The following is a 13,639-nucleotide window of genomic DNA, read 5'->3' as shown; positions in this document are numbered from 1 at the left end:
TGATTTACGGGAGGCTGAAGCTTAATAAGATAGATATAGTACGTTAGAGATATGGCGATTCAATCTGCGGAAATGCTATGAATTGTCGCGATTTAAAAAAAAAATCATGATTCGATTTGAGAATTGCGTATTTTTATAATTGCATGTTGATATATATAGGTCACGAGAGGGCACATGGAGTCATCCAACGCATTACATACAATGCACGCAAAAATAATACTCATTGCCCGCCCTTTGTTAATCCACTGCTGGCTGAAGGTCTCCCCACCCCGTGTCTGTCGTGGGGGTTGTTTGGCCACTCTTCACCACGCCGGTTAGTGCGAGTGGATGAAATATGGGCGCTGGGAGAGCTCAGGACCGGTTCAGACACCGCGACCGGGAATCGACCGGGAATCGAAAACAGGTGGCCAGGTTCGTAGCCGAGCGCCGTGTGCTAATCATTGCGACATCGACGACCCATTAAAAACACATGCGAATCGACACAACGATTCCTCTACTCACGTGATTCAATTACTATGTCGTGAGCTTAATAATTGATATTCATGGATGCACCATTACGGCACTTAATGTAAATGTGTGGCGCGCAGGGAGGTTTACGTAACGTACTCTCAACCTACAATCGTTCTCGTGTGAGACCAACCACAGCCCGGTCTAATCCGTTCCCTGCTTGCCAAAGCGATCTTCTTCTCAAATGAGGCATTGCGGCATTGGTGTTCATCTCCTGTTTTCAGCGGTGAGCCAGAGGTGGAGGTATCCACATTCCCATGGCCACTCGCTCTACCACTGAGCCAGGAGTGGAAGTATCCACATTCCTATGGCCGCTCAATCTACCGCTGAGCCACTTGGTCGAATTCTGTACGTGTACTCCAAACGTATAATGCATTAAAACCAATTCTAAAACACTGCTCTTAGCGCTGAATATGGCCCCATAGTGAAGGTTCATCAGGAAATGTTGTTTAAATGTAATTCGTATCAGGCCCCATGATGTTAAACGCAGTTTCCAACTCCAATCCAATCGAAATCAGTGGCCACTCTATTTTTCTATGAAAGAGGGGCATTTCCCAAAAAGTCGCCTATCATATATTGTTACTCAAAAGGCCAAAGTGTCATTGACGAATGTGTAGAGTTGAGTTGTTTTTTGTTGTTAATTGTGCTTGTGTACCGCTGCCAACACAATAAGAATATGTATTTATTCTGGAGGAATCCGATGAGCTATAAAGCTCTTTTTCACAGATTTCCAATAGGGGCGGGTCAGAACGTTACAACAACAAACAATACAAATACACGATAGGAGTGCAAAGTATAGGAAAGGTAAACTAATCACGTAACATATACAAATAAAAGGAAATAATGTTTTATTTTACCAGGTAAAGCCCACCAAACATTTTATTGAGGAATGAAGGTGGAGTGCTCTGGTAACCGAATCGTATGTGTTTAACAAGGCTGAGTCTGCTGATGAGACGCGGAAGGCCAACACTGGTTCAGCGTTTGCTGATACAAATGCTTTTGCTAGATGAGATTGTGCCGGAAAGCCCACACAGGCTGAAATACTAAAACACGTATTACGGTTTTTTGTGTGTGTTGATCAACGAACGGAGAGGTCTAATTAATTATTCTGCACCACAGCTGCGCTTGGCATGAATTCCATGGACGAGAAAAGATACCAGTGCCAGCTAGGCTAGCAACAACTGTTGTCGCACCGATGTATTTACCTGGCCAATACGAGTGAACTATCTGTTCACCCACTAATTTCAAGTGGTTATCACACCATTCACTGTCGTTGGCCACACACAGATATTAGAATCACTCAAGTGATGGCTCCCTCAGGTGGTCAGTATAAGTGGAATGTCTGCTCTGGGCTCATCTATATACTGTGAATAAAGCAGCTCAAGCCTCCTGTAAATTACGTGACTTATGTGTGACCACGCCCACTATGAATACCTCCCCTCTCACTGCCGCCCCCTATAAAATCAGACGCTGCTCCTCCTCCTCCTTGTAGCAACGTCGAGGCCCTATCATCTTCCCTGACCCTTTGCTCCCATTTTCCGTACCATTTCCCATACTTTGCCTCCTATTTCCCATTCTCTCTCTTCTCTCTTCCCGTTAACGTTCCTTTTTATTTGTCCATACAATAAATCCTGGACTCTGCTCCAACTTCCCGCGGCGTGCCACGGGGTAAAATGATTTAGGGAGCAATGGATATATACAGTAGCCTCTGCCAGGCGCTGTCCACTCACTCAGGCGCTATCCAATCGGGCGTGGTGCTGAAACGTTTCATTCGGCCCTCAGCGGCGGTGGGTTATTAGCGCCGTCTGCTGGCTAGAAACAACATCACTTGGTGTGGCAAATGTGTTCATTAAAATCGGTGTTCCTCAATTGTTTTGCTATGGGTGCCCCCCCCCCCCAATCAAGATCACATGTCCCAACGCATGCCCCCCCCGAGGCCCCGCGACCCTTGCGCTCTGTCCCCTGCCCCCCTAGATTACTAAGGTCACAAGACAGCGAGATCACGTGTCCACGCCTCTATGCAATGCGGTGTTAGTAAGGCATTCGTTGCACGGTGCGTATCCGTGCGCTTTGCCGCCGCAACGTGGTGCTAATGTTCCCCGGCTTATATAAAAAAAATTCTCCTGCACGGTATTCAACATAATGAAACGGCAAAATCCACTGCTGCGTATAACGCTGGCGATGCGTCCGCCGTTGTTTGTCACGAGACAGCACAGTCGTGTGCAAAGAAAACAACATAATTATGGGACAGGGACATTTGCGCGAACATTAGTCACGTGAGCTGTAGAACGAGCGTTTATTGCCACCTCGAGGCCTCGACTAACATTGTCTATTATAGTTTTGTTTCTATTATATATTTAGCATTTTCAGGCAACGCGGTGTAATTATCGAGTGTGTTGTTTTATTTGTGCTTGTGCACCACTGCAAATGCAGCAGTATCACCAAGTAGAGTAATACCTCGATATACGAAATAGATGCGTTCCTGGAGCTTCGTATAATGAAACTTTGTATATTTAATAACGTATATTAGTATTGATGGATGCGTTCCCAGCCTACGTTACTTATAATTTCATACTATAAACACTTCATAAATTAGCATTCAAATTCTGAGCAAAAATAATGTATACTGAAAATCATATTTTATTGTACTGTATTAAAATAAAATTAAAGCTGACAAATAAAACATAGCGAAGAAACATATTTCGTAATTGATATAGTGTCAATTCATTATTTAGTTTTTCGTGCCACTTTATTTATTATTTAGTTTTCGCTTTCTGTGGAAGATAATGTTAAAATAGAGATCCAAAGTTCGTAATCGAATATACGCATTTCGACGTATTACTGTAATTTGTCACATTGCTTGTCGGGACCACGAGGTGGCGATAGACACTCGTTATACAACTCACGTTCATAATGTTCGTGAAAATTCTCCCGTCCCACGTTGTTTGTAACGTTTGTTTACACACCACTGTACTGTATTTGTCTCGTGAATAACTGCATCACCAGTTTCACGGGCCGCAGTGGATTTCGCTAGGTTACGTTGCCGCGAAGTCCCCAGTGTGATGGCACACGCCAGTCCGTCGTCACTGTTGATGCCTTGAGTCAATGAACTCATGATGCGTTGGAGAAGCTCGGGCCCGTTCTGCTGTCTTAATGGCCAGTCAAAAGAGATAAACAAAAAAACGCATGACAACAAAAAATTTCATGCACACTACTTTATTTTGGGTAGAGTGGGGAGTGGTGGTGCAGAGGTTGAATCACTGCGAGAACTACGCCCCGTGAACCTGGCAACCTAATAAGTCCGGCCACCAATTTGTGGCTACAACCAGCTCCTGGCCTCCGCAACTAATCCGCACTGACTGGTGTGGTGAAGTATGGTCAAACAACCTCCCCTGGCATGGAGACGTCTTCATCCAGCAGTGGATTGCCAAAAGGCTGTATTCATCAGCCACAGTCAATCCACTGCTGGATGAAAGCCTCCCCAAGTCGTCGCCATCTCTCATGGTCCTTCGATGCAAGGGTCCACACCCAGCTCCTACACACGACCTGATTTCATCGATCCATCTTAAAGGCCGGATGTTTGTTTTACTTAGCTTTAATTAAGGTCACAGTTTTACCACTTTGAGCCAGTAAACTTTTTGCGAGGCTGGTTAATGGGGTCATGAATTCTTATCCGTGCCAAGAGAGTAAAAAAAGTAATGCTTGAAGGTCGTCGTGTATCATCGTCTCCGGTGTCATTTGGATTGCCGCAATTTTTACACCGGTGATAGGCGAGCTGTCATAAAACTGCGTGCTCCCTCATAGTCCGGCGAGGAGATCACCCCACATTTTGGGGACAGATTATTTGGTGATGCGCACAAGTACAGTTAACAAAACTGTAGCACATTATATAGGTGACTTTTCGGACAATGGCTCTTCTCCATACGACAGAGATGACGGAGAGATAGAGTGGATAATAAAAGTTGGGAGCCGTCCATAAATGACGTCACGCGATTTTGGACGATATTTGACCCCCCCCCCTCGTCACACGGCGTCACAAAAAGTCAAACCCCCCCTCAAATATGACGTCACAAAGCTCTCCCCCCCCCCTCAACCATATTTCCATTTTGAAAATAAAACATGCTTCAAATCGCTTTAAACTATTGTCATTGTAGTGCGTATTTAATGTGGCGCTGCACTGATGTTGTTGGAGTGTTGTTATAACAATTAGTGTTGTTATATTTATTTAAAGTTGCGCATTTTCATGTGACGTCACATTTCTCACCCCCCCCCCCCTCGTCACACATCGTCACAAATGTCTGACCCCCCCCCCCCCACTAGGTGCGTGACGTAATTTATGGACGGCCCCTTGGTGAAAATTTAAACCAATTAAACCAATTAAAAGCTTTAAATCAAAATTCAATTAAATGCTATTTGTTTGCAGTGTACGAACCACTGCGCCACCGCTCCCACCAATTTGCTCTTGGCCACATCATCTGTATTCTTCACAAGATATATCAGTGTGCATAAATCAGCATGCTTGCTTTGTAAATGCCTTGTATTTTCTTTATATCCCAGTATCTCCTTGTGTATAAAGAGCCACGTTTTCAACAATTCCAGGGGCATTTAAACCGGGCACTGGGATTTATTTTTCAGAGAACAATCAAGATAGTGCTTGAGTTATCATCCTCCCAGTAACAATGTGTATCTTATTCTACGGGTCTTTCGGTAAAGTCACGTAGATAGGTTTAAAGAAAATAACAAAAATTACTACGTTTCGATCGTAAGCAATCGCTTGCGTTGCGATCGAAACGTAGTTTTTTGTTATTTTCTTTGAACCTATCTACGTTACTCTACCGAAAGACCCATAGAATATGAATTACTGCAGTCACGAAAGCTTTAAGTCAAGATTTAATGTATATCTTCTCAATGGGCCTGTGATAGCCTGGCGGAATGACGGTTTCCAGTTAGTAATATTTCACTGACTGCCATAATAAAAAAAGCCCGAGTAATCATTTAAAATGTTCTGAATAACATTTTCAATAAGTGTTCTTGTTTTGCATGATAAATAATCATTATGATTTATGCCCTTTGTCAATAACACTGATGTATGAAGGCCTCTCCACCCCTTTCTTCGTCAGGTGGGTGGTTTAATCATACTTCACCAAGCTGGTCAACCAGAGCTGGTGAATGGGGGATGCCTCGGATCGGCTCAGATATTTATCGCCACCGATATTAGACGCGTGTCCTGGAAATCAAACTCAAATTCACCAGATTCATAGCGCAGTTCGCTAACCACTGCACTTGCCTTACCGCTAATACAAATCCTGTACAATACTGTAATTGGAAGCCCGTGAAATTAATATTATTTCCCTGGTTCCCTGATCCTCTGGTGGCATTAAAGGACAAGAGGGTCATCATGGCACGTGGGTTTCAGATGTATTTACCTCGTTGATGAAGTGTACTGCTTGATATATTTTGGTAACTAAAACAAACTTGTCAAAACCCCATAAGTAAATCGGATTCTTTTCACACATTTTAAAACGGCCCATTGCACGAAACCGGTTTACATTATCTTATGTAATAAAACAATCTTATTTCACCACACGACTTAGGTGTCATATCTTGCATGTGATGAAACAGGGTAACATTATTTATCGTGCAAAAATATCTATTGGGGTACAGCAGTTTATATCTTGAAGACATTATTGGCCAAAATAATTGTTGAACGTCGACATACCTACACGTCAAGCTCAAGGGACGTTGCACCGAACGCGTGCGATGTTCGTTTAAATAATCCTGTAGTCATGTCCATATGGGTATCGCACATTTCCAGATGCAATTCAATAAAAAAAACGATTGCACTAAAAACAGGTTGTTTAAATGTCTTAAGTGAAATTACATATTGAGGTCAGTTTGTTTCTGATTTTTTTTTGGGGGGGGATAACATTCAAAACAGTCGTTTAAATGTTAATAACCATGTAAACATAGAAAGGGATACGTTATTCGAACGCATAGATTTCCATGCTTCTACGTATATGCTCCTGCCCATTAAGCAACGGTAGTAGTACGGGGTGGTCCAGATGTCTTGTGACCCCCCTCCCCATGTAAAACTTAATATTTTTCAGTAAGGTTTAATTAAAACAGAAATTAATATGCAAAGGGAAACAATGTAAGGAATCAATTAATGGGGGGTCAGAAGACATATGGACCACCCTGTACAGTAGAAATGTGCGTCGTACATAACATGAATGTTAAGAATGTTAAGGCTTTCATTTATTTATTCCCAACGAATTATTTGGCGATGCTGCCGAAGATTCCTGCCGCTGCTGCACGGCGAAGCGGTGCAAATGCACGAATATCAACAAAAACAGCAGCACCAACCAAAAAAAACACTCAACACGTCCGCCAACGACAATTGCCTCGAAATGCAAATAAATATCGACAGTGCGTTACGAGGAGGATGAGGATGAAAGAGGGGCCCATCGGCCGAAACGTCGTGGGCCAATATCATAACACAACCATTGCCGTTCCACGTTCACCCCCCCCCCACGCAATATGCCGGCGGAGAATCCCGCACGCGAATGACATCACGGCCAATGTCTGCTGCCATGGGGAGGGGGAAGAGGAGGAGGAGGCGGAGGAGGCGGTGGGGGCGGTGGTGGGGGTGGTGGTGGTGGGGGAGGTGGGGGTGGTGGTAGGGGAGGTGGGGTTGGTGGTAGGGGAGGTGGGGTTGGTGGAGGGGGTGGCGGTGGGGGAGGTGGGGGTGGTGGAGGGGGCGGTGCCACCTCCCCCCCCCCTCCGCTGATTCCCCAGAGCACCGCCCGCCCGCCCGCCCGGCTCTGCCCGACGCTTCGCCGGCGTCCTCCGCGTCTGTAGCAGCAGCAGCGGCGGCGGCGGCGGCCACACAAACCCGGCCGCCATCAACATCAACAACATAATCGCTGCCGCCGCCACCACCAGAAGCAGCAGCAGCAGCAGCAAGAGCAATGATGATGATGATGGCCACCACCACCACCACCACCATGACAACCGTGGCTGAGCAGCGGCCTCCCGACCCGGAGCCTTCGGAGGAGATGGGCGGCCGGTTGCTGGAGCTGCTCTCGGGCTCGGCGCTCGGCGCCAAGTATCACCGGCTGTTCGCCGGCCTCGACAGCGGCATCAGGTGAAGGAGACGTCGGGGAGGACGAGGAGAGAAGAGGATGATGATGAGGAAACACGGGGAGGAGGGCATGCGATGCCAATTTGGTTGTTGGGTGTAATTCGGTAGGCGCACCGAGGCTGATGTTGGTTGACCGGCGTTGCCTAGCGCGGTCGTACCGGGAGAGAGCGATGCTGCCCGGGTAGATGGCTGGCCGAGGCCGGGGTGTCCGTGACGGTCGTGTAGGCCGCACTGATTGGGAGGGAGGGGGGGAGTGTATTTTTGTTTTGTTTTCAATTGCCTAGTTCTTCATTGGGCGTGCTGTGGTCGTCGTAACTTGTCGTGTTCCACTGTCTTATGCTGGCGGGTGTCAATCGGCGAACGCGAACTAGGAGCTGCTCGAAATTTAAACCATTATGCCCCGACACAACACTTCCGTGTGATAACCGTTCGGTGTTTGTGAACGTTATCTCAATGGAGGGCTCTTGACGGACGTGTATTATTTTGTTTATTTCCACGACGTTCGCGATAGATGCATTATCCTTGATGTGTATACCCGCTGTAACGGCACACACCACCGCTGCCTCGCCAGTTGATGTTATAAAAAAAGAGATTCCTTCCTACAGCCCAAGGCTAAGGGGGGGGGGGAGTGCTTGAACTGAGGACCATTGTTTTCATACTGTATCGTTATTACGATATTGGATTTTTTTTTTAAGTTGCACAATTATAGCTCATTAAATTACCACTTTCGGCACAATTTATAAGCTTTTAGCCAGACAATTGGGCTTACGAACACAGTGATATATCTTGCCACTTTGGGCCCGGTGATAAAAGATGATGGCATGAAATTTACTCCACAGTGAGGGCCTGGTTACCGTTTTATCAAGCACATAATCGATTGATTATTCCACTAACGGTCTTAGATCACGCGTTGTATCATTGTTTATTACATGTGGAATATATTACAATTACAGCAGCATTCGCTGAAATTACAACTATGATGTGATCGCGATTAATTACGAATACAGGGCTGTAATTGCAGGTTTACTGTTTATTTTTCACTGCTCCTGAAAGACAATGTTGTTTGTACAAAATTGGTTCCGCATGTTGTTACTGCGCAGCGCCGTCGGATATGCAACGCGCTTGAGAAGGCATTCATCCAGCAGTGGATTTATAATAATCATATATAACGGTGGTCACTCGGAGGTTGATTAGAGCTCTTCATCGGTTCAATGTCCCTCAGCTCTCACTTGGTTTCAACCTTTTTTAATTTAGCCCATCATCATCTCTTTGGTGGACGACAAAAATGAGTACCACTTCGTGGGAAATTATTAGTCGTTGGTCTGTGGACAGACTTTCCCCCGTAATAGTAAAGTTGAATTTTCACCTCGGACTCATCCAATGAGATGTGTGGCACCCTCATTTGACCAGGCAGGACACTGTTTCCTCTTTATTCCAGGACTATATTTGGCCTGATATTGCTAATTCATTAACAGTTGCTACGTTGAATCAGCTTCCTTCTTTGGATTTACTTGTTTCAATTTAGACTTTGTAAATAAATAAAATCAAGCACACACGGCTTAGAACTGCTTGTTCAGACTGTAAATCAATTAGAGGAATTAATAAAAGGTTTCTCATTCACTCTGACCTGGCCTTGAATGAGATGAATGTTTTAAAGGTGTATTATTTTATATGTCCATTCATTTTTCTAGGTTTCTTTATTTACGACACATAAGCAAGCAAAAAATGTCATGGTCTTGGGTATAATACATTTTTAATGGCTATTTCTGTTTGGAGCAATCCGATTAATAACCACAAATATTAAACTTAAATAAGCATCACTTAATTGAGAAAAAGCTAATTGAAGGCACAGTAATTACATTAAGGTTTATGTGCTGTAGGCTTTGTATTAAAGACGCTGCTATGTACAGGGGAAACAATGTCCATTCACTGCATTGATTGTGCAACCTTCCATCGTCACGTCTATGTTTAGTCCGGGCAGCTGCTCGCACTTTTAGTTTATGAAAACAAAATCGGGCGAAGGGGGCGAAAAGACACAACTTACACACACACGTCTGTTCGATGCTACACATAGCGCCATTGCAATGTACTGCACTCGTCCTATCGGCTGCTATAAAAAAAGACATGGCAAATACATGTAGACAATTGGGACTTATATGTATTCTGATGAAGTCCTAGTAGGACAAGGAATCTGACAATTGACACATATAGTCGAATCTATGATTATGACGGGAGAGGTGGTGCAGTGGGTAGGGCACTGCTAAGAACCTGAGTTAGATTCTTGACCACAACTGGGATAATTTGTAGAATTATAATGTAACTGGTCCTTATTGTCCAAGGGCATTCTTTGATAATCTGCACCGACGTTCATAGTGAAGCATGATCAAATAATCCCCATGACAGACACGGTGTGGTGGGGCTTTCATCCATCTGAAGACCAAATATTTCATAATGTCAGTGTCCAAAATTACAGCCCTTAGGTTGATTTATTTCATTCGTAGGGCAGGGTCAGCCCAAGTTCTACAGTGCTCGTGTGCTGAACGCTTCAAAATCTGCTCCCATTCTTCAATGAAGCAAGTAATTTATTTCGACTGGAGTGTGACACTTAAGCTGCGAGAATGCAGGCCAAAGCCTGCTGACAGTTTTGCATGGACATTGTTCAGTTTGGCGGCTGCAAACCGAATTCCCTCCATACCGCCCTGCGTGACCATGCACTTGCCAAGCGGATAAAAGGAATTAGCATATAGGTGTGTGAAAATGCCGAGCTAAGCATTCCACGCGCGGTTACGTCAGCTGGAATGCGGCTCCCGTTGCAAGCGGGTGGTAAACAGAGAGCAATCGATCGAATAAATAAATAATGAAACAAACCATCAAATATTTCCTTTAAAAAAATCTCTGTCCACTGAGGACGCGTCAGCGATGCGTTTAAATATTAAAATTCCACGCACGTGTTCTGTGTTGAGCGGGCATCCATGCTTGGTGTCACAGCCTGTATAATAACACTGTCTGACTGGGCCCTACTGAAAGGATTGAATGTAGTATTATCAAAATTGTTAATATTGTTTATCTTTTAACCATTGTTGGTATAATTACTATTTGAAAAAAAATCCTGATATGTAAACTGCATTCATCACACCTGACCTCGCAGTGGGGTGGTCATGAAAGATTATTATTCATGTGCAGTGGCAAGTCATGATATTTTATGATCATTATGTGCCCAGGAAAGCCTTACTGAGTCTCCAGACTCTTATTCAGGAGGGTGCTGCTGCATTGGGATGTTTGGCCATTATTAGTAATGACTGTTTGGCTTCGTGTGGAGCGGAAACTGGAGTACCTGGAAAAACTCAACACGCATTGCTCCATCTCCGCAGTGGACATGCCTCTTGTTTCCCTGCTTTGACTACCACTCAGTTGGTAATTTTGATCACCGGCCATCATCCGTATGCTGCCCAGTTTATTAATTGTGTGGAATTCTCCGAATATGTGGCCGATTCCATCAGGGCACAATGGCTCACTCAGATAATGCCATGTGATGTTGTTTATGTGCGCAAAAGTATTTTGTGTCCACACAGCACGCTCTTCTAGCCGGTGAGATTTGATAGGAGCCGACAAATTCTGAAAGCATGACCCAGCGCATATACTGCGGGGCTTCTCACCCATGCAAAACAGTTAGCCTTTATCGTCAAATATTTATATACAACGAGGCAGGATCTCATTGAGACTGATGGGCTCTTTTTTTCAAAGGAGACCTGGGTCACATGGCAATACAGAACAAATTCACAACAGTTCACAACAATTTACAGTATTTATCCATTTCCTTTCATTCGTGCAAGAATCTCATCACTGCATCTCCATCGTGGTCATTTTCTGGGGCGTGCTGTCTCCTTTGGCTGCCATTCCGTTACCTGGATTGACCATGTATCCTTATGACCTCGGTGTCCTGCCCAAGCCTATTTAGTTTATCAACTGGCAACATAAAAAATATTCGACGTGCATTTGTTCCCTGGTCCATGTGTTGCCCTTGCTATGTTTTGGTATAATTCCATGCATCCATCTTTCCATGACCCTTTGCACAATTTACAGCCATGGCTTTCTTTGTCAGTATCCACGTCGCTGAGCCACACTCCACAGCTGGTGATACACACTGGTTGAAACTTTCCTCTTAAGGCACAATCGTATACTACCATGTCTTTCATTTCATATTGAAATGCAATTCCTTATATTTTTCTTGTCAGTTACCTCTCAGAAAACTGATGCATTTAAAAAAAAATTTCTGGGAATGTTATGAACGTATATCACCTTGATGGGCAAGTCCTTTTATTGTGTGACGATGCTAGACACTACACAAGTCTGAGAATATCAGAAGGTCATTGGATAATTGCCTTGAACTGTGCTGCCCCATCGACCCTACAGTCCAGATTTGACACTTTCACATTTTCACATGTTCAGTCGTTTGAACGATGGCCTATGTGGACACCATCACATGTATGGTATAATAATTATATATTTATCCAGGGAAGCCACACTGCGTCAAATGACTGGTTTTCATGAAGATCCTGCTACATACGGATTTTTATTTTATTTTAAGATGTTTTCAGCCAATAAATGAGTTATACATGTGGGAGGCAATCGGTGCACCAAAAGGAACCCATGTGCACAAGGAGACAACACTCTATCCTCGTACAAATGGAAACAGATGGAGGGAAATTAGTCCACTTACCATTACCGCCTTCTCGTGAGCCAGGGTACTGTGTCTCATGCACCCACGGGAAGAGGAGTTTCACAAACATTTGTGTGATCCACCAAGCCTCACTACCTCCACAGTGCTGGATTAGAGGCATTGATGTACAGGATACTGTTGCGAATATTTATGCAAGGTTGATGAATCCCTTTGACCATGATGAAATGCAAACATTGTTTTCATGTTGACACAAATGTGTAGAAAAGGAATGGAGACAGTGCTGATAGACAGCCAAAATGGTCATGACATTCCCATGAATGAACGTTAAAATAATTTTCATCGTTTCGATAAAAAATAATACTTAGAATGAATGTGATGATGTACTTTTAGGGCATCCCTCATAAGATACAATATTTCATATTGTAAAACAATGTTGTCGTTTTAGGAATACTCTACGTGCTTTCTGAGCATGTGGCACACTGATTATCGCGCTGCTATTAAAGCCTGACTTTGGGTCCTGTGAACAGCTGACACCAGTGATGAGTCCTATCTGAAAATGTCCTGAGCCTCCCCTACACCAACCCGTACTGACCAGTGCAGTAACGTCCAATCAAACGACGCTCATACCCTAATAGTATGGACAGGCCTTCATCCAGTAGTGGATTAACATAAGCCTGTACATTGTGTATGCATGTGGGCTATTTAAACAGCCAGTATATTAGTTTAACATGTAGGCTTGTATTTAGCATATTTTGTTGGTATTAACAATATAATTAAATCAGTTGTTTAATGGCAACAACACTGTAGATTCAATTTTTTTATTAGATATATTTGGGTTAAATGTAATGTGTTTGTTTTTTTCATGAGTAAGTTCATGTTTTTGTGTGATGTTTCCCCAAACCCCACACTTTTTCAGAGCCAGAAAGAATGCGATTAACAAGAAGAAGATAAAGAAGAAACAGAGGCCAAAGTCAAAAACCAAACAGAAGTCTAAGGTTTGTGAGTCATCACTGACTACCATTCTGTCCTGTCGTGCATCTGTATCAACCCCTGCCCTTGGCGATTGCTAATTCCATTGAAATCCGTTGAATAAATATGACATTTTCTGACATTGGGCAGTCCTATGCGAGGTTGTAAAAGTCTTAAAAGTCAAATTTGGAAGCTTCCTAATGGCATAATTGCAATGACGCTATGTTACACATTATTAGGGTGATGCTGCAGTTATGTCAGTGGTGCACTGCTAACTGTGGCAGTCTTTTTATTTGCTCATTAAGGAGCTTTAAACTGTTGGCGGACAGCCCAGAATACGT

General features: G+C 43.9%; 1 protein-coding gene across 6 annotated transcripts in view; it reads left to right on the top strand.

Moving 5' to 3' along the window:
- Positions 1–7,289: 7,289 nt before the first annotated feature.
- The window catches only part of MYCBP2 (MYC binding protein 2), a 134,682-nt gene continuing 128,332 nt past the window's right edge, over positions 7,290–13,639 (top strand). For all 6 annotated transcript variants that reach the window (XM_032956671.2, XM_032956673.2, XM_032956670.2 and 3 more), the window contains exons 1-2: positions 7,290–7,651; positions 13,246–13,324. In XM_032956671.2, coding sequence (XP_032812562.2) covers positions 7,476–7,651; positions 13,246–13,324 — 255 coding nt within the window. In that variant the 5' untranslated portion in view covers positions 7,290–7,475. The remainder of the gene's footprint in view (positions 7,652–13,245; positions 13,325–13,639) is intronic.

The sequence above is a fragment of the Petromyzon marinus genome, chromosome 18, assembly GCF_048934315.1.
Source record: "Petromyzon marinus isolate PM22_M1 ecotype Great Lakes invasive population chromosome 18, UKy_Petmar_22M1.pri1.0, whole genome shotgun sequence".
In the NCBI taxonomy this organism is placed as follows: domain Eukaryota; kingdom Metazoa; phylum Chordata; class Hyperoartia; order Petromyzontiformes; family Petromyzontidae; genus Petromyzon; species Petromyzon marinus.
Note: the sequence above shows the minus strand (reverse complement) of the source record. Positions and strands in the feature narration are given on the sequence as shown.